Source organism: Chionomys nivalis, chromosome 26 (genome assembly GCF_950005125.1).
Source record: "Chionomys nivalis chromosome 26, mChiNiv1.1, whole genome shotgun sequence".
NCBI lineage: Eukaryota > Metazoa > Chordata > Mammalia > Rodentia > Cricetidae > Chionomys > Chionomys nivalis.
Window position 1 is genome coordinate 77,275 of NC_080111.1, and position 22,726 is coordinate 100,000.

Sequence of the window (22,726 nt, forward strand, 5' to 3'; positions counted from 1 at the left end):
GAAGGAAGGAAGGAAGGGAGGAAGGACCCCGGGCTTCCAGCCCGAGGATCCTGGGAGACAGAGTCCCTCACAGACTGGTCCCGTACTACAGGAAAAATGGCCGCCGAGAGGAATCATGGTAGACGTAGTCCTGGACCGGGAATCGGGTCCAGGAGCCCCGGGGGCCACGGAGAGCGGCGGGGCCGTCCACGCACGGCTCGGGGGAGTGTCCAAGGTCCTGGACACGCACCGCGGGGACCCCACACCTCGCCCCCGGCACCCCAGTCAACAGGAGACCCCAGGGCCCCTCCCCGGCCCTGGCAAAGCCCAACCCCTGGCGCCACCAAACCCTAGCGAAGCCCCACCCCTAGCCAAGCCTCAGCCATAGCCAGGCCATAACCACAGCCCCCCATTCCCCCTAAGGGCCCGCTGACCCAGAGTGCCCGGTCACCCGGCCCCCACCTCCGGATGTGGCAACGCCCTACATACCCATAGCGCCGACCACCTCTACCAAAGCACCACCCCTAGCCCATTACAGAATTAGTGACCAGTATAATAAACCCTTTCACTTATAGTGCAGATAAGTTGGAGGACACTCATCTATTTTCCTTCTCAATGACCACTAAAGACCCAGCCTTGCAGCGGTTACAAGAATTTCTTTCCAGCACTGAGACACAGAAGCAGGACTAAGTGTTCAAAACAATTCTAAACTACATAGTGTGAGAAAAGTTGGTCTCTATAAACTCAAGGTCAGCCAGAAGCACCCAGGGTTAGACAAAGAGGACATGCACGTGGAGAGTACTGCATCTGCCCGCCTGATTTAAAAGACCACACTTCCCAGAATCACCCAGAGTTCCACGAAAAGGCAACGCTTGCGCAGTAGACCTAATTCTGCAAGTCGTGTCTATCCCTGTCTCTATCTTTGGCCCGCCTGCCATGTGTCTCGCTGCCTGGGACCAGCCACTACTAGGGACCCAGCAGCCATCTCTGCCTGAGACTGGCTGCTCTCAGGGCCCACTGCCTGACACCACATGGCCTGCCACCATCACTCAGGCCACCACTATGGAACTGGCAGCCATTTCTGAATGAGACTGGATGCTCACAGGGACCTCTGCCTACCACCACATGTCTTGCCACAACCGCTCAGACCACCGCTCTGGGAGCAGCAGCCATTTCTGCCTATGACTGGTTGCTCCCAGGGCCCACTGTCTGCCACCACATGGCACGCTACCACCATTTTGGGAACTACAGCTGCATACTGATGAAATAAATTCATCAGCCAATGAAAACATTATATCTAACAAATTCTTAACACAAAACATCCAGGAAATCTGGAAAAACATCAAAGGCAAAAAATAAGAATGATAGGGATAGAAGGAGAAGAACTACAGTTCAAAAACTCTGAAAACACATTCACCAACATCATACAAGAAAAATTTCCAAAATTAAAGGAGAGCCCTACAAAGATAGAAGAAGCTTACAGAACACAAAATAGACTGAATGAAAATAAAGTGCTATCAACATATAATAATTAAAACACAAAACATATAAACTAAAGACAGACTATTATGAGCTGCAAAGGGAAAAGTTCAAGTACAAAATAAAGGTAAACAATTACACCCGACTTCTCAATGTGACCAAGAAAGCCAGAAGGCCCTGGTCACATGTGCTGCAGACACTGAGAGACCACAGATACAAGCACAGACCTTTCAATCACCATCAATAGAGGAAATGAGATATTCCATGACAAAACCACATTTAAACAACACATAGCCACAAACCCAGCGTTACAGAAAGTAATAGAAGGAAAACCCAAAACCAAGAGAGCTACCAGAACCCACAAAAACTCCAAAAACAGATAACCTCGAATCAGCAAAACCCAATAACCCAAGTGTTTCACAGATTAACAGCAACAAGAAAAACAAAACCAAAGTAAATAAAGAAACAAATATGCTGTGTATAGTAAAGTTGCAGAATAAAATTAATACAATTCAATGACAATTTGCAAAAATTTATAACAGAAAAGCTGATTACAAAGCTACATTCATAATAGAAACACTCAGAGTGATCAATAAGATTATAAAAAAATAGTACACAGACTGACATAATATGACTTATGGAGGGAAAGTGGTGTACATCTTTAATCCCAGCATTTCAGAAAAAGACACAGGCAGATCTCTGTGAGTTCAAAGACAGAAAAACACAAAACTCAAAAAGAGCGTACATCAAAGGTATAACAATAGTGAATGTGAACAATATTTAAGATAAATATTTAAAAAATATTTACAAAAATAGAATACTTAAATTATACTTTGTGTTAGGAATATTTCCAAATTGAGATCTTTGAAGATGCAAAAATTCACAATAAAGCCAAATTTAAAACATTTTTTTTTTGTAAGACACTTACAGGGGCAAAAACAGACCTGGCGTTGAAATGTAAGTGCCCATTTAGAGTATTTGACCAACCTCGTGGCCTAAGTCCCACGATACAAACAGATCTCAGCCTCAGCCAACCCCGACCCCGCAAGATTGACAACAACCTGACTTGAATTACCAGCGTGAGCTCAAGACTTCAAATGGAAAACCGAAAATGAAAAAAAAATAAGTACGAATGGGTACCCACAAACCCTATAGACAAGAAAAGGGACTCACCAGAACGCAGCCACTGTACCCCAGAAGCCGGTTTTAAGTGTGGCATAGACAGCTCAAAACTGCAGACTAGGGGCCTTTCAACACGAGGCCTACCACGTGGAAATTCCATAGCTTGGTGGGAATCTCCAAATGTTAGAAATAATTCCTAAACAAGCTCTATGAAGACGCAAAAATTACCAATCAAGCCAAACAAACAATCAAAATTAAGAAATATCAAGGTTTAAAGGGAGATTTGCGCTGTCGGGTGGCAGAGAGGGGAGAAAACCGGGAAGCCGTCTGGAACGCGAACACAGGGAAGAATAAAGGGAGACCACGTGTTCCTCTTTTGGGGCATCAATTAAGTACCCGAGGGAGGGGTCAGGACCTGGCATACTGGGATTTGAAGTCCAGACCAAGCATGGTGGCTGGGATAGAAGCAAAGGATTAGGGAATGAATGTGGCTAAACCGGAAGAGGTAGGGAGTGTAGGATTGAGGGGGTAGAGGAGGGGCCAGTGCCTCAGGCAGCTGGTGCTGAGACTGGCTAAGGTGGGGGTGGACCGAGAGCACAGGGGAAAAAACAGACCTGGCTTTTAACAGTAAGTGCCCATTTAGAGGCTATGATCAACCACGTGGCCTAAGTCCATTTCGGAGCATGACCCAAAGTGGCTCTTAGGTAAAAAAAGGGTCAAAAAGAAAATAAAAATTAAGAAATATCCAAGGTTTAATGGGGTATCTGTGCCCTCAGGTGGCACTAAGGGGGAAACAGGAAGCAACAGGAACGCGACACCCAGGAGGAAGAAAAGAACCACGTGTTTCTCTTTGGGGGGGGGGGGATGACTTAAGAACCCTGGGGAGGTGTCCCAATAACACCCCCAGGGAGGGGTCAGGACCTGGAATGCTGGGATATGAAGTACAGACCAGGCCTGGTGACTGGGATAGGGTCTGGGGACTAAGTTCCAAACGTAACACTTTGTGGGACTTAAGAAATGGTAAGTACTTACAGCATTAATTCTATTATCAATTCTACTCTTCTACATCACAGTTTACCAGCGGACTGCTACTCTACAAAGGAGAAACCTTTTACAAACCCAAAGAAATTAACTTCAGACGAATCCTAAAGCTAAATATTAAAAGTGCAGAACTTCTGAAGACCCAGGAGAGACCACAAGTCTGCGGGTTTGGCTCAGTGTATGTGGTTTTTTTGAGAGCCGGGGAAGGCACTCCAAAAAGTAAAAACAACAACAGGTTTGATCCTCACAGCTTCATGGCATGAACTCTCACAATCTCTTCACTGGGTTTCTGACTCTGCCAATCTTGGATGCCAGTAACAATGAAACCTTAGTTGTAACCACAAACTCAGAACCCAGTACCTTAAATTTTGATTTTTTTTTTCCAAGACCAGCACATGATGAGTGGTCCTTAAAAGTTTAACTTCTTAATTGATAGACACTAACACATTTGGACCACAGAGCATAGCCGGTTATGTATAAAGTTCCTTACTAGGACTAGGAATTATTTGCTTACTCCTTACATAAACTGAAAGTTTATGTGGATACAGTCTTACTCCTGGAGCATCTTGCTAGACTTCCATTCCATGGCAAGGACCTTCTCTATAATAGTAATAAACTCCTTGAAAATCACTGCTTATCCTAGTAATTGGTTGACACATGAAACTACCTTGTCATTTTCATTTATTTGAGCCACAATTGTTATCTTTTCACTATAGACGTGAATGAATCATCAGTAATAACAAATCCAATATTTCATTTAATGAATCAGCCCATTTTTTTTGATTGTGCTTTAATAAATTTCCAAGTAATAGACAGAAAGATTTTAGAGCAAAAATATCATACAAATAACCTCTAACTTAATCTGTTATGATTTCCAACTGAAATCCTAGGATCTCAATCTCGAATTTCTGGCATTACTCTTAACATTTCTGTCTTCTTGATCCTATAAGAACAGCCAATTTAGTTCTCTGTACTACTTTCTATATTTTTTTTAACAACCAAAGTCTAGATATCTTCTACACTCTTTCAAGAGACATCATTCCCTGGTCCTGCCTAGCAACAATATTACTTTTGGGTTTCCATTTTTTATTCTAACTTGCATTCATTTGCAGTGATTAAATCCTCTAACCAAAAGCAGCTTCACAATTTTCACAAAATTACTTCAATGTGACCCTTAAACAGTTGTTTCAGACCTTCCAGCTACTGTTATTTCTTCCAGAGAGGCCTCATGCTCTAGAGCCCTCGCTGCAAAAAGAGATGATCTACTGCTATGGTTATGCAGTACATTAGACCTGGTATTTTCAGGTAAAACCAGACACACTGATGCCCAATCACAAAACAATACAGAATAACTTCTGCTGCCTGACAAATGGATTATAGCACAATATATAGATTCTGCTCTATCTACCTGCCAAATACCATAAAAACCTAAGAAACATCTGTAGCGCAGAAACTCCCTTTGTCACCTGGAACTAAACATCAATGAATTACACCATTGCAGCTAGCTGGTGGTAGCAGAAAGTTAGAAATATTTTAATCATGTATTGCTAAAAGACAATCAACATCACCGTAGTTCTACTAGCTTTTAAACTATTTGAGACATCAGACAAACTTGAAAGTAGACTACAATATTCATAACTTATAGAAATCAGATTATCAGTTTTTAAATTTGTTTTTCCACTGCACACCAAAAGCATGGCTCTGTATGTACACTGGACAGTGATATTACAAGCACAATATCCTACCATGCCAAGGCTGCAGAGTCTCCCTCTCCCCAGGAAATCCATACACAGGGAGGCTCAAAAGACAAACATGGGTCACATTTATAACTGTTGTTAAAGAAAAATAGGCCATAAATTAGAAGATAAAAAGGGGTCATGGTAAAGATTGGGGACAGGAAAGAGAATGTGAATATGATATAGTTATAATCTCAAAAAAATATTTTGAAAAGTTGAAACAGGATTCATGGCCATGTGCTTCAGAAACTAGAGATTTATATTAGAGCACATCAAAGATTTCTCAAACCTTTCATATCCACATATATATTTAAAACCAGTACAATAACAGTATGGTTGGGCAGGGCCACATATTACTCAGATCTATTTTGGTTGAACTACTACTATAACTATAGCAATTTGGTTTCATGAGAAGGTCAGTTCTTTATTCAGATTCTTGATTGTCCTGGCCTGTGAACAACAAAAAATGGCCACCAAAACATTTATGGAGCATCTAAAGTTGGATTACCGAATCCCTAATTAGGTAATTAGTAAATAGCTAAGCATTGCTAATCTCAAATACTGTTGAAGTAGGAAAATTATCAACCACTGTCCTGTCTCTCACTTTCTGCACTGTGAATATACAAGCATCAAGCTTGACCTATGTACTCAGCTCTTGGACAGATCCCTCTTCATTTATAAGCAAGCACTAAAAGACGAGATACTGGAGGTCACTCACTAGCTGGTCTATTTTTAGTTCTTACATACCGGTCAAGGCCCTGTCCTGAAGGAGTTTCAGGACTATCTAGCCAGCACTAGGCAGCAGAGGCAGGATGGAGTATTTAAAGAAATTTTCAATTAAATAGGATGAGGCAAAAATATTATAAGATCATAGTCTCCCACACCAGTATGGCAGAGACTCCCTCTCCCACAGGGAATCCACACTCAACAAAACTCAGAGGCCAAGGGTCACTACAAGGATCACCACACAAACTTAACAGAACCTGTCTGGATCATGGTGCATTCCTTTCCAAGCAGCTAATAGCTCAGCAAACCTGCTCTTCCTGGTCTGGGGACAGTGGCCCCTACATTTACCATTGCATGGCTTTGTGTCCTTACAGCTACCTTCAGCAGAACAAGAGAATCCTGAAAAGAACCTGTAAGCTAACTCCTACTGGTGCTCCTGATTGCCAAGTAGAGTCCTTCATTAGCTAGAACCACCCAGCTGTGCTTCAAGACAATAGCAGTTACCATACTGGATGAACAGAGATCAAATGTCTCAGACATGTTCCTCCAAGGAACATGGTCCTATGTGTACACATTCCATTACACAACGTCCAGTGTAGCCAACCCTTTACTTCATAGCTGGGAGGTCCTGCAACCAAACACAGGTCACATTCAAGCAGTAATTGTTAAACAAAAAGAGGCAATGGATTAGAAAACAATAAAGGGTACGTGGGAAAAATTAGAAGGAAGACACAGATAGTGAAAATAATGTAATTGCAATATGAAAAGAATAGAGTTAAAAAGTTCAAACAAGATTCATGATCATGTGCTCCAGAGACTAGAGATCTGTATTAGAGCACACCAAGTACAACTCACATCATTTCTCTCAGGGTATAGAGTCATGTTAGGCAGGACCTAACACTTTTACATAGTTGTTGTAGTTGGCTTGAACTATTGTAACTAAAGTAAGTTGGTTTAATTGTAAGTTTTTATATAGATTGTTGAATGCAGGGTTTGTGGTGTGTCAATACTCATTGCTAATGTCAACTACTGTCACAGCAGGAAATCTTTCACACTTTTTCCTGCCCATCCATTTTTCTATTGTGACAATGTTTGCTTTACAGTTGGTCAATGAACTACATTCTTACGTCGGTCCTACTTCACTTGTAAATCACAATAAAATATAGAAGTTGGAGGGTACTCATTCACTGGTCTATTTCTCCTTTCCAAAGACCGGTAGAGGTCCATCATGGTTGGAGTTGCAGTACTATCTTTCCAGCAATGGGTAGCAGAGGCAGGATTAGGTGTTCAAAGCAATTCGCAATTACATAGTGTGAGGTAAGCATGAGCTACAGGAGACACTGATATAAACCAGTTGTTGTCGATCTTCCTAATGTTGTGACCATTTAAAAGAGTTCCTCCTGATGTGTTGAACCACAACAAAAAAATTATTTTAACTGTTACTTCATAACTATATTTTTGCTAATGCTATGAATTATAATATAAAATATCTGTGCCTTCTGATAGTCTTAGGCCAGTCCTGTGATAGGATCATTTGAACCACCAAAGGAAGCTGTGACCACCAAGGTTAAGAAACCCTGCTCTAAACTGATATAAATAAACAAACAGCACTTAAGGAAAATGGAATGAAGCAGGGCGGTGGTGGCGCACGCCTTTAATCCCAGCACTCGGGAGGCAGAGGCAGGCGGATCTCTGTGAGTTCGAGACCAGCCTGGTCTACAAGAGCTAGTTCCAGAACAGGCTCCAAAACTACAGAGAAACCCTGTCTCGAAAAACCAAAAAAAAAAAAAAAAAAGAAAAATGGAATGAAATTCTTAAACTAGAAAACATTGAAAAATATAGCAGTAATGCATCTAAATAAGATGAATGTTAAAAATGACACAAATAATTGATGTTTTAAAATGATTTTTAAAAAAAAAGTGGAACACTTATCTATCCTAAATTTGAAATGGAGTAGTCCAGTTCCAGAGAGAAAGAATGACATTAATAAGAAACTGTTTAACTTTGTTCCACTAAACTGCACTGAATCATGCCATTGTGGCTGGTGATAGCAGAAAGTTAGAAGCTTTCTAATAATTATGCATTGCTAAAAGACAATAAACATCACCATAATACTACCAGTTTTGAAACTGTTTAAAACATGTATAAGAAAAACTTGAAAGTTAATGCAATATTAAAAAATTATAGAAACCACACCATGAATTTTCAAATCTCTCTTCCCACTGCACACCAAGAGCATGACTCTGTACACTGGACTGTGGTATTACAAGCATAATATCCTACCATGCCAGGAATGCAGAGTCTCCCCTTCCTCTCCCGAGGGGCGGCCTGGACACCTTGGGAGTGAGCTCTGCCCCCCCCCCCCACCAGCCAGCACCGTCAGCGCGTACCTGAAGCCTCTCTGGCCACGGCCCAGGCCCCAGGTGGAGTCCTGGTCGCTGTTTGTGCAGAGTCTGTGGACACTGGGGTGCACTGTGGTCCTCTGTGCCCTCTGTGGCCCTCTGTGCATCTTCCTGCAGCCTCCAGCGCAGCATCTCGGGTTCCGGGGGCGTCCTGAGTCCGGTCAGGGGCCTGCGGAGGGCACGGGGGAGACGTGGGGTCAGCGTCTGGGCCGGGCAGAGGGGCCTGCCGGACTCTGGCCAGAGTACGGGGGCCACCAGAGTGTCCTGTGTCCGCCATTGGGGGGGGGGGGAGACGGACACCGTGGACGTCTGTCTGGACCTGAGCCACTGGGTACTGGGTACTGCCGCTCCCGCCACCGCCACTGCTGGCGGGAAGCCGCGTGGTTGGCTCAATCCCTCCCCCCTCCCTCCTTGCTCCCCTGCTCGCCCGCCAGCCCGGGTACCTTCGGGAAGCCGCGCGGCTCGCTCCTCCTCCCTCCTCGCTGCAACACCCACGCCCCACGCACAACCACTTCCCCCCCAGCCCGCGCGCCGGCCCGGGAGCCCGGGTTCCGGTCCCTCCCGGGAACCGGCGGGAAGCGGCCACGGAGATACGCACCCTCCCCCTCTCCCCTGCTCCTCGGATTCACCCGCGGCGATCGCGGCTCCACAAGCGGCGGATACAAGCGGCAGGGGGAGGGAGGGCAGCGGCGGTTTTTCTTTTTTCTTCTTTTTTCTCCTTTTCTCCAGCGCTGCGGGCAAGCAGGAAGAAAGGAAGGAAGGAGCCCGGGATTCCAGCCCGGGGATCAGGGGAGACCGAGTCCGTCCCAGGCTGGCAAAATGGCAACCGCGAGGAATCATGGGAGACGTAGTGCAGGACCGGGACCGGAGACCCGCGGGTACCCCACGCCCCGCCCCAGACCACACAGTCACACCGAGTCCCCAAGGACCACGTGTGCCGAGTCACCGCGGCCCCACCCGGGCCCTGGCAACGCCACACCCCCGGCTCCGACCAACACTGGCGACGCCCCACCCCTAGCCACGCCTCAGCCCTAGCTACGCCCTAAACATAGCCCCCCACTCCCACTAAAGGCCCGCTGACCCAGAGTGCCCGGTCACCCGGGCCCCTCCCCGGCCCTGGCAATGCCCAACACACCCCTAGTGCCGCCAACCTATAGCCGCCACACCTAGCCGATTACAGAGTTAGTGACCAGTGTAATCAACCATTTCCATTATAGTGCAAGTAGGGCAAGTTCCATGACAGGCTCCAAAGACACAGAAAAACGAAAAAAAAAAAAAAGAATTTATCCAACAACATAATCAACCATATGATAACATCAAAACACAGTGATCACAGATCAGGCAGATTTGATCATCCTAACCAAGTAAAGGCAGAAGAAAATGATTTTAAAAATAACTTCATAGAGAATAGAGACATTTAAAATGAAATGATAAACTCACTTGAAAAGGGGAGAAAAAAACAACAAAAAATTGGAAGAAATTAATAAATCCCTCCAAGAAACTCAAGAAAACAAAAGAAGAACAAAGAAAAAACAAACTGGAATTTGAAGAAAGTTGAAGAAATTGGTTCAAGACTTAAGACTGAAATGGAGGCAATACAAAAACCAAGGAAACTCTGGATATGGAAAATCTGGGTACATGAATAGAAACTACAAAGGGAAGTATAACCAACAGAATAGAAAAGATAGAAGAGAGAATCTCAGGGGTTGAAGATAGCTAGATAAAATAAATTCATCATACAAAGAAAACATTAATTATAACAAATACTTTTTTTTTATTTTTGGTTTTTCGAGACAGGGTTTCTCTGTGGTTTTGTGTTTTTTTGGTTTTTGTTTGTTTGTTTGTTTGTTTTGGTTTTTCGAGACAGGGTTTCTCTGTGGTTTTGGTTTTTTTTTTTTTTGGTTTTTGTTTGTTTGTTTTGGTTTTTCGAGACAGGGTTTCTCTGTGGCTTTGGAGCCTGTCCTGGAACTAGCTCTTGTAGACCAGGATGGTCTCGAACTCACAGAGATCCGCTTGCCTCTGACTCCCGAGTGCTGGGAATAAAGGAGTGAGCCAGCAGCGCACGGCTTCTCTGTGGTTTTGGAGCCTGTCCTGGAACTAGCTCTTGTAGACCAGGCTGGTCTAGAACTCACAGAGATCCGCCTGCCTCCGCCTCTAACAAAACATTCTGCTTCTAACAAATTCTTAACACAAAACATCCAGGATATCTGGGAAAACATGAAAAGAACAAACCTAATACTAATAGGGATAAAAGGCACATAAAACATATTCAAGAAAATTATAAAAGAGAACTTTCCCAATTTACATAAGGATATCACCATGGAGGTACAGGAAGCTTAAAGAACACCAAATGGACTGGATTAAAAATAAAAATCGCCTCATCATATAATAATCAAAACACAAAACGCACAGAATAAAGAAAGAATATTAAGAGGTGCAAGTAATGTAGTAGGTAGCTGCTGGCTGTGTTCATGCCACGCCAGATCCCGGTCGCATGGCTAGCTTATGCCCAGAAATAACAACACACAAACTGTATTCTTTTGAACACTGCTTGGCCCATTAGCTATAGCCATTACTGGCTAATTCTCATATCACGATCAACCCATCTCTAATAATCTGTGTAGCACTAGTCTTACCGGAAAAGATTCAGCATGTCTGACCTGGCGGCTTGCTTCATCGTGTCTGCCCAAGAAAGGAGAGGAAATGGCGTCTGAGCTCACTTCCCTTCTTCCCAGCATTCTATTCTGTTTACTCAACCAACCTAAAGGCTAGACAATAAAATGAGCCAAGGCAGTTTTCTTTATTAGCCAATGACCTTCCTACATCAAAGTAACACATATAGGTAAACCTAACAGAAATAAACCAAAATTCTCAATGGAAACCAAGAAAGCCAGAAGGTCCTGGACAGATGTGCTGCAGACACTAAAATATCACAGATGCAAGCAAAGATATCTACATGTACAAGAAGCAGAAGGCATGACTGTAAGTTAGGACGGATGGAGGGGGTGTTGACGTGACAACATAGCACAATGAAAATAACTTAAAGAATAAAGGGTTTCTATGGTCTTACTGTTCCAGCAGCATGAGTCCATCAAGCCTGAGAAGCGTGAAAGCAGATCAGGGAGTTGAGAGCTCACATCCTCACTGGAGAGCATGAAACACAGAGGATAACCTGGAAGTATGACAAGTCTTTAATATCACAGCTCACCTCCTTAACATACTTTCTCTGGAAGGGCTACACTGCATAAACCTCACCAAAAAGTAACACTGACTGAAAAACATAATATATATATATATAAATATATATATATACTAGAATATAGAGAAAAAATTTTAACCACACATTTACTAATAGTACATTTTAAGCTCTCTGTGTGCTAGATCATATTCCAATAGATTTATTTACATGAGCTCTTTTAATTTTTTATCATTCCGCTATTTTCCCTGAATGATAACCTTGAAGTTAGATATATATATCCTTTACTATCTATCTACAGCTCATAGGCACTTGACTTTGAAATATTGTTTATATTTTATTATTTTTAATTGGGCTACAGATATATCCCCTACTCCCTTTCCTTCCTCCTCTCTCCCCTTTCGCTCTCCCTCTCAGTCCCACATGCTCCCAGTTGACTTAGGAGATCTTGTCTTTTTCTCCTTCCCAGTCAAATCCATGTATTTCTCTCTTAGGGTTTCTTCTTTGTTGTCTAGGTTCTCTGAGATTGGTGATTGTAGACTGGTTATTCTTTGCTTTATGTCTAAAACAACTTATGAGTAAATGTATTCTTATCCATTCTTCAGTTGAAGAGCATTGAGACTGTTTCGAGGTCTGGAAATTACGAATAATGTTGCTAAAAACATGGTTGAGCAAATGTCCTTGTGGTATGATTGAGCATCCTTTGGGTATATGCCTAAGAGTGGTATTTCTGGGTCTTGAGATAGAATGATTTCTAATTTTCTGAGAAATTGCCATACTGGTTTCAAAGCTGATTGTACCAGTTTGCACTCCCAGAAGCAATGGAGGAGTGTTCCTCTTACTCCACATCCTCTCCAGCCTAAGTTGTCATCAGTATTTTTGATCTTGGCCATTCTGACAGGTGTAAGATGGTATCTCATAGTTGTTTTGATTTGCATTGTGAAAATCTGCCACAAATGTCTCCATTAAAGGACACCTCCAACTCAGAATTCCCTATTGTTCTTCTGCACAAGTATTGATAGCTCAGAGCTATGATGCTTCCATTATTGGATAATATTTTGGGGGTTCTTAATATCATTAATAAAAAAAATTAAACTTTTCACTCAAGTGAAAGTCCAAAGATAATCTGCTCAAGTTATGAGGGAATATTTCAAGCTCATGCAAGTATGCAACTCAGCAATAGCAGAGGAGGACAATGGATGGGTAAAGGGAAATGTACACTCATGCTGTTTAAGCAGGTATGGAGGTAAAACATATGATAAACAAAATGCCACATGAACAATGGGGCATTTCTAGAAAAAGAAAAGGAGCCTAAAGTATCAGAAAAGTTATACTTAGATTCATCCAGTGTCCAAAATCCAAATGAAAGAGACAGAAAAAAAAGAAAAAGAAAAAAGGAAAAGTCTGATCTGGCCACCCTGGGATAGACAGACCCAACTGAAACTCAACATAGCATGCAGGAACTACACTGGGTAGGGAGAATGCTAGGAATGAAATGGATAGTATATCAATTAACGAGAAAATGTTTAGACACAGCGTCTTACTACATAGCCTTGACAGTCCTGTATATTGCTATGTAGGCAAGGCTCATTAAGATCTTCTTGTCTCTCCTGCCAGAGTCCAGGGATTGGATGTGTGCTGCACCATCATGACTATCTAGGAAAAATTATTCTCCCTATCCCTTTGGTGTGGCTTTAGAGGATGCTATACCTAGGTGATGGACCCTGCCCACCTAGAACACTGGGTCTCCACACAGGCAACAGTTTCTGTTCATTTTATCATGAGCTTTCTTTAATGGATATTTGTAGCTACTCTAACATCTTACTGAAATTATAACCATAAACCATTTAGGAACGAGATAAGGGTCAGAGTCTCCAAACACTTTTGCTCTCTCTGGCTTTGGAAAGAACAAGGTGCCCCAAGGCCATTTTGGGATTCTAGACAAAGAAGAAACTTTGTTGTTGTTGTTGTTGTTGTTGTTGTTGTTATTTATTAAATGTTCTTTTCATCACATTTCCAAAAGTAAAAATGTAGCACTTAATTACATTTCCACAAGACCCAAAGCATATAACTTCAAGTATGTGGAATACTTCATGCCTATAAACACTTGAAATTGCCGTTTCTGGCATTCCCTCTTTCTTTCTGTGCACCCGCCAAGATGGTGAACGTTCCTAAGACACGCCGGACATTCTGCAAGAAATGTGGCAAGCACCAACCCCACAAAGTGACCCAGTACAAGAAGGGCAAAGATTCTTTGTATGCCCAGGGAAAGCAGCGTTATGACAGGAATCAGAGTAGCTATGGTGGGCAGACTAAGCCTATTTTCCGCAGAAAGGCGAAAACTACAAAGAAGATTGTGCTGAGACTGGGATGTCTGGAGCCCAACTGCAGATCTAAGAGGATGCTATTATTTGTATTGTATTTGTATTGTATTTGTATTGTATTGCTATTATTTGATAGCCTACTTTAATATACCATCAGATTTTCTTAATTCTACTAAACAATTTATTGATGAATAAATTCTAAAAAAAAAAAAGAATTTAGAAAAGTCTGTCCTAAGAGTAAATGTCTCCCTTCCACCTATAATTTTGGTTTTTTATTGTTTTTATTGCTTTATAAATAATATCATTCAAAATAAAAAAATAAGGAACGCTTCATGAATTTGTGTGTCATCCTTGGACAGGGGCCATGCTAATCTTCTCTGTATTGTTCCAGTTTTAGTGTATGTGCTGCGGAAGCAAGCAGAAACTAATTTCTTAGAGGTAATTTTCCCTAAACATCCTGTTCAGTTTCAACCCCTTCTCTCTCTCTCTCTCTCTCTCTCTCTCTCTCTCTCTCTCTCTCTCTCTCTCTCTCTCTTCTCTCTCTCTCTTTTACCATAATTCTTGATTGATTCTATGAGAATTTCACATCAATCATGCACCAAATTTTGCTCACTTCCCAGTGTCTGCCCAACATCCTTGCAGAATTCCACCTCAAAAGAAAACCCTGAAAAATTAATTAAGCAAATGCCACCCAGATCAATGTGATCATAGCAGCAGCTTTGCACACAGATACAAGACTTGGCAAACAAGACTTGGAATCTTTGTGGTCTTTGGTGGCAATATGGGTCATGAGTGTCAACACAGACACTGTCTGCAGTAGGACCACAGAACCCAGATGTGGCCCTCAACACAGTCTGGGTCATGAATCACCCTGACCCCAGGTAGCAAGCAGCACATCCACATCTGCCAGGTCCTCATCATGGCCTTTGCTTGTTCAATCTGCTTCTTTCCACAGCACATGAACTATTCTGCTTTACTTCCTCTACAATTTGTCCATCATGTCTTTGCTTATTAAACTGGCACCTCCTCATATGGCACAACGTGAAGTTGCCATAAACCAACCTGAACTGTGAGGACCCATGCTGACCATTGTTATGTTTTACCCACAATATCTTCATGGCATCAAACAGGCCTGTAGATGACTTCAGTCAGCCCAGACTGTCAATCACTTATTTTTTTTTGTTTTGTTTTGTTTTTCGAGACAGGGTTTATCTGTGGCTTTGGAGCCTGTCCTGGAACTAGCTCTTGTAGACCAGGCTGGTCTCGAACTCACAGAGATTCACCTGCCTCTGCCTCCCGAGTGCTGGGATTAAAGGCGTGCGCCACCACCGCCCGGCTTTCAATCACTTATTCTTATGATATAGTCTTAATCTCTGGTCTGAAAACTGTTCTGATCTCCTCTTGAAAATATGAAGAGTCCCCTTCTGAGTGCATATGGTGTTTGGAATCCATTGTCATGGATTGGCACTCACTATGTGTCAGGAGCAATTTCAGGCTTCTCATTTCTCACATCTCACAGGGCCTTGAAGGAAAAATCTTGAGACAAGAAAACTTAAAGTTAGCCAAAACATTACGTGCTGACCGTGGAGACTCAAGCTCTGAAAAGCACCACAGAGTGTCTTCATGGCTTCCTGCTTATCACTAACAATAGGTGTTCTAGCCACTGACCTTGCAACTGCCCTGCTTAGCTACCAAACTGCCCCACTTAGTTGCCTAGCTACCGAGCCCCTCCTTCCCTTCCCCCTTTTCTCAGTTTCCCCTTGACCTAGCTCCTTTCTGAGGAGTATTTAAGACATGAAACTTGCTTCAATAAACGGGATGCCTTGACAAGGAATACTGCTTGGCGTCCGTTTCTCTCTCCCCCCATGTCTTTCAGATAGTGCCTCTTCAAGACCCTGGAATAACTTAGGACCTGCTGGGCGGGTCAACTATGTTGTAAGAGGCTGCTTATTTGTTTCCTGGCTGCCCAGACTCCAAAAATAACCACACAGAAACTGTACTAATTAAATCACTACTTGGCCAATTACTTAAGTGTAATGCTAGCTAGCTCTTACAGCTAGAATTAACCTACCTCCATTATTTTATATTTTATTTTATTTTATTTTATTTTGGTTTTTCGAGACAGGGTTTCTCTGTGGCTTTGGAGCCTGTTCTGGAACTAGCTCTGTAGAACAGGCTGGTCTCGAACTCACAGAGATCCGCCTGCCTCTGCCTCCCAAGTGCTGGGATTAAAGGCGTGCACCACCACCGCCCGGCTTATTTTATATTTTATCACTAAGTTCATGACCTACCGGCAAGGCTTCAGCATGTCTGTCTCGAAAAACCAAAAATAAATAAATAAATAAAATAAAATAAAATTCTCAGGTACTGAAGCACTTATCACCATCTTATTTAAGATGAACAAAATTTTCATTATCTCTAGGAGAAGAATATTTTCAAAAACTAACACATAAAAAACAAACAGAATTTTTAATGAAAAAATTACATTATTACAAGAGCACTGTACATTTGGTTACAATATATACATACATTTTGAAATCTCTTTACAAACCTGTTATAAAGTAAACAGTCTCAAACTCACTGATTAAGTCATAGTCTGACAGGATATAAAGAAGAGAAAGCACACACTGGTGGGCCCCAAAGCTTATGTTCCTAGCACTTCTGTGGTGGCTAGGAAACATTTAGTTTGTGTAAGATGTTAAGCACACTAGCTGCTAAGAGAAAATGACTACTGAGGAAGTGTATTGTGGCTGTTTATCGGTAATTTACTGCTGTATATACAAAGTCTGCTTGCAGGTTGCAAACATGGAAACTACAGAGAAACAAGCCTACTACTGCAGATACCACACCTTGTAACACATGAACCAAGGAACGTTTGCCCAATTCTGCTGTGGAGTTGTTAAGAGAATGCCAAATACAGATGATACTGAAATTTTTATACTTGTTTTTAAGATCCAGGACATTTAGAGAGAATTAAACACTTGAACATGGGAACTGGCCAGCACTGGAATGCTGCAACTATACAGGCGTTTAGAAGGCAAATGATTTTTTGCACACATTTAGACACCATTTAATGGAATAACTACTCACAAAAATGTTAATAGTTCCAGTTTCTACCAAAAAAAAAAAAAAAAAAGGACATACATTTGGGTATTTAAATGGCCAGTTTTCTGTTTTATTTGTGTTGCAGGAAGAATATATATAACCTTCTATCCTTTTATTTAATAATAACAAATATTAACAGAAGACCTATTCATACAGAATGAAGTGGCAGGGTCTCATTTTGTAGCTCTAGCTGTCCTGAAACCTGCTATGTAGACCAGGCTGGCCTCGAACTCACAGAGATCCACTGGGATTAGAGATGTGCACCATTGCTAGAATGGAGTGACAGGAATATAAATATATATGTATATATGTGTGTGTATGTGTATATATATACAACTATAAATATTTGTTGTTATTGTTGCTGTTTTCTCTGTGTAGATCTGGCTGTCCTGGAATTCACTACAAGACCAGGCTGGCCTTGAACTCACAGAGATTGGCCTATCTCTGCCTCTGACTACTGAGATTAAAGGTGTGAGGCACCACTGCCTGACTTGGAAATATATTTTAACTGTTTGTTCCTGATTAAACACTAAGCTCTGTGTGAATCCTCACAGGAACCTGGCTTATTTCTTAACAAGCATCGCTCACTAACAATTCAACATCAAAAAGGAATGTCTCCAAAGAATACAGCTCAATGAATGAAATATTTAATAATAAACCTTAATCATCATTGGAAGTTGAAAAACTATTAGTTCTGGAAAAACAGTTTCTATAACAAGGATAACAAAAAGTATTACCTATCATACAGTTGTAAAAACATACTAATATGATCTCATTCCTCATAAGTACAGACTAAGTAAACTCAGGTTTTGAAGTGACTATGAGTTGTGTTGAACTTAGCATAACATATTCAGATTGAGCAACCTGCATCTATAAATGCTGTCACTAGATCTCTTCATTTTTAGGAAAGAAAATACAGTTCTTACTAACAATGTACATATAATTAGATATGAAATTTGCATTTGATAAGATAAATAATAAACTTTATGTTGACTAGATATAGTTATAAAGATAATGAATCTAAGAGTTCTACCTACTTATAAATAACAGTGTTTTATACTTAGATACAGGCCATGTACCTAAAACATGAATAAGAATGGGAGACTGAACAGAAAAGCCAAAGGTGATGGATACCCATGTAAAGAACTCAGGTCAAATTTCATAGTATACTGTTCATGCTTTGAATAGTAAACTTTAATATCCACTTGAAATTCTTATTTTAGTAAAAAATTAAAATTTAAATACACTCATAAATGAATATAGGTTGATTCCTTCTTTCTTTCTTAGTAGGATCTGTTTATGTAGTCCAGGTTGGTCTTGAACTCACAGACATTGGCCTGTCTCTGCCTTCTGAGTGCTGGGATCACAGATGAGCACCACTGCGTTTAGCTCAGTTAATTTCATGACAGTTACATTTGAAATTTCTAGCTACCCAATCTTTCAAAAAAAAGAACTTATAATGAACATACTGATTATTAGTTATTTGGTAGTAGATATAAATATACACATTTAATAAGCAAATATCAGATTGAACATTTTCAAGTTTTAAATATGGACTAAATTTTAAACTATATATATATATATATATATATATATATATACTTACCTTGAAATATATAAATTGTAATACTATCAATTCAGTAAGAACTCTAGTATAGAAAAAATGTAAATATCACTTAAATTATTTTCTAGCCAAAAATTGAATGTTTAAAAAACAACAAAATTTTGCTACCACCAAACTCCCTTAACTGATCTGTAAACAGTAGAGAATTATAATATTTCCCCCATTATCTGAATTTTTCATCTTTCTCTTCCTAAATAGGGATTTACTTCTAATCCCATATAAAATTCACTTATTTGTGTTATTAATCTGATTAATTCAACTTAAACTTTTCAATATTTACCAAGTCATTTAACTTTCTGACAGAAGACCATTACTACCATTCAATTATAGTTAAAGGTATAAAGCCTAGAGGATAAACCACAAATGCAGTGTTCAGGGATGTAACTAGCGGCTGTATGCTACTATGCAAATTTACATGGATGTGATTGGCAGCTGTGTGCTACTATGCAAATATACAGGGATGTGATTGGTGGATGTGTGCTACTATGCAAATATACAGGGATGTGATTGGCAGCTGTGTGCTACTATGCAAATCTACAGGGATGTGATTGGTGGATGTGTGCAACTACGCAAATCTACAGGGATGTGATTGGTGGATGTGTGCTACTATGCAAATCTACAGGGATGTGATTGGCAGCTGTGTGCTACTATGCAAATATACAGGGATGTGATTGGTGGATGTGTGCTACTATGCAAATCTACAGAAGTATGATTGATGGCTGTATGCTACTATGAAAATCTACAGGAATGTGATTGGTGGCTATGTGCTAATATGCAAATCTACAGGAATGTGATTGGTAGCTGTGTGCTAATATGCAAATCTACAGGAATGTGATTGGTAGCTGTGTGCCAATATGCAAATCTACAGGGATGTGATTGGTGGCTGTGTGCTACTATGCAAATCTACAGGGATGTGATTGGTAGCTGTGTGCTACTATGCAAATCTACAGGGATGTGATTGGTGGCTGTGTGCCACTATGCAAATCTATAGGGATGCGATTGGCGGCTGTGTGCTCCTACGCAAATCTACAGGGATGTGATTGGTGGCTGTGTGCTACTATGCAAATCTACAGGGATGTGACTGGTAGCTGTCAGCTACTATGCAAATCTATAGGAATGTGATTGGTGGCTGGGGGCCACTTTGCAAATCTATAGTAATGTGACTGGCAGCTCTGTGCTTTCATATAAGTCTATTGCTCTATCTTTTCAAATAGGACACATAACAAATTCTCTTACCTGTTAGCTAATCGAAAATCTCCACACAATTTTAAATTTCTGAGCACACAACACATGCCCTACATACTCACACACTCTTATGTTGGCATTTTTTGTCTTGTAAGAACCAATACTAGGTATTTCCAGGAGTGAGATAACTATTTGTGTTCACACTAAATTACTGTGAAGTTAAAGATGATCTTTTAACACTTGACTTACTGGATAATAAAAAAAATATATATAGGAATACAAAATAAAGTAAGATACTTCTTGAGAGAATTACAAATATGGAATTGACAACAAATATTCAAGTTTTAAGTTGAAGCTGCTCGTAACTGTGTTCTGGTCCAATGATTGACATGCCATGCCTGGCAATCTTCACCGTTTAAGACATCAGAACCATAGCTGTAGAATTTGAAAAGCTTTAAGCATTTTATGTAGCAGATAATTTTTTTTTACAGTCCAGAAAAGTTTTTGCTCCTATAGACAGTGTTGACTCTTTGGGTTCTTGTTTAACTTGGTTCACGGACAGAGTATCTTCTCGACTTTCTTCAACTTTAAAACCAAACAAAAGATACAAAAGGGTTAGTATATTTTATTACACTGTGGTCTCTTAAAAATTTTACAAATTAAAGCCAGACATGATGGTGTACACCTGTAATGCCAGCACTGAAGTGTTGAAAGCAGATGATCAGGAATTCAAGATCATCCTTAGTAACACAGTAAATAAAACAGTAAAATAAAAACAATCTGAACCTAGAATAAACTCAAATAAACCACAGTTTAGAAAAGGGTCATGGTAAAACTGAAAAAAAAATACTTGGCATATTAGAAAACACAGCAGCACATCTTAAAATGATGGCCCTGTCTCAGTTGTGTGAGCTATGTCTGCTGATCTAACACACTTCAGAACACCTGAGCACCCTCCACTGTGCTTACAACCACATGAATGGAGAGCCAGCACACCAGTCGGAACACTGTCAACTGGCCAATACAATGCATCTTCACTTGTTTTTGTGTTTTGTTTTGGGGACAGGTTCTCATTATGTAGACCATGCTGGCCTTGAACCTAGAGACCAAGTGCTGGGATTAAAGGCAGGCACCACCACCCCTGGCCTCGGATCATCATTCTCTATCGAGAACCTCTGCTGTTCAGTTGGTCTTAAGAGAGCAGAGGGTAGAGGGACTGCGACTTGCTTACTGATATGCTGGCCACATGCATATTGTTACAGGTAGACTGAACTTTATACTGCAGTTCAGTCAGCAACATGGAGACCCCAACGGCTCACATCCTGGAGGAATACATTGCTGGCTAATTAGAGGTCGCAGTATGCCATGGCCTGGCAACTTCTCATTAGCTGGGCAGCATGGAGCTTCCTCCAACCAGCAAAGCTTCCTACTCTCTATCTGCCTTTGTCTAGGGAATGTCCCTGGGTCTGGGGGACTGACCTTATCTGAAAGCTGTCTGTAAACCAGATGCCTGACCCCTGGCAAAGATCCCTGATCAGAAGACTTGTGCTAGGGGCTCTGCTATAGGAGAGATGTGTTATCCTGCCCCAGGCTAAGCCTTGTGATAGGGTTTGTCCCCAGGCTCCCCAGTCCTACATATTCCTTGTACTCTCTCTCCGTCTGTCTCGTGGATGCTCCCTTCCTTCCATCCACTTTTCATGGACTGCCTACAGAGCCTCCTGTCAGACCCTGTACCTCTTTCCCCTCTCAGCCTGACAGCCAACGAGTCAAGAAGGAAAGAGGACCCCACAATCCTGGTGAAGTAACCCCCCAGATTACGACCTCACTAGATAAATCATACAAATTTGGATTAAAAGGGGTTTCTTTGAAAGCAGTTTGGATTAATGCTCACAGAAATCCTATGTGACAAGACAGAGGGAGAAAGCAAGCCTTGGAGGTAAGGATTAAAATAGTTGGGCTTAGTCCCCTCCTCTGTCACTGACTAAATGTGAGCACTAGGCAATTACTTAACCTCCCTGAGCCTTAGTTTCTCTATCTGTAAAATGAGAATATAGCTAACTTTCGCATGGTGTTATGACAATAAATTTTACATATACTCATTTTTCTCCTCACCTGTAATGTTACTCTGTAGTTATAAAAGGTCTCTGTGAATTTCATACAACTGTGTTTCCCTATAAATTTAAAGGGCTGTAACCATTTCTAAAAGAAGATATTCAGTATTATTTACCAAAAGAATGGTGATTAAGATAGAGCAAATACATGTTCTAAGGATAATTTCCATGAAGATGTTTATACTTCAAAGTAAAATGCATACTTATCTCTTCCCATAGAAGCTGTGTGAAAGTAATGTGGTGAGGTCAGGTGGGAGCGAACACGCTTTATCACTATGACGACTGGGTTAGCAACAACAAAAGATAACAAGGTCTTCAAACAAACTCATGTGATCAAATCTTACTGGTTTTCTGTAAATGCCCACAAAACTCAATATTTAAGTGTATAACCCAACTTCTTATTAATAATTCTTTATTGGCTACTTACTCCCATCCTTTCTATGTACATTTATCAATGTTATTTATTTATGTTATATACAGTGTTCCGCCTGCATGCATGCCTACAGGTCAGAGGGGGCACCAGATCTCATTACAGATGGTTGTGAGCCACCATGGGGTTGCTGGGAATCGAACTCAGGACCTCTGGAAGAACAGACACTGCTCTTAACCTCTGAGTCATCTCTCCATAATCTTTGCCCTTAAGTAGTTTTCCTTACATGGCTTGCTTCAAGTACATTCTATGCATTCTAGCACATT

The 22,726-nt window shown here is 41.1% G+C and overlaps 1 protein-coding gene and 1 non-coding gene across 4 annotated transcripts in view; both read right to left on the reverse strand.

Moving 5' to 3' along the window:
• Positions 1-14,319: 14,319 nt before the first annotated feature.
• LOC130867147 (U6 spliceosomal RNA) lies at positions 14,320-14,422 on the reverse strand. Its single transcript, XR_009056415.1, has one exon. It is a non-coding gene; the product is annotated as a U6 spliceosomal RNA (small nuclear RNA).
• A 4,317-nt stretch (positions 14,423-18,739) lies between these two features.
• Carf (calcium responsive transcription factor) overlaps positions 18,740-22,726 on the reverse strand; it is a 37,940-nt gene continuing 33,953 nt past the window's right edge. For all 3 annotated transcript variants that reach the window (XM_057758519.1, XM_057758520.1, XM_057758518.1), the window contains one exon: positions 18,740-20,504. In XM_057758519.1, the coding sequence (XP_057614502.1) occupies positions 20,383-20,504 (122 nt within the window). In that variant the 3' untranslated portion in view covers positions 18,740-20,382. The remainder of the gene's footprint in view (positions 20,505-22,726) is intronic.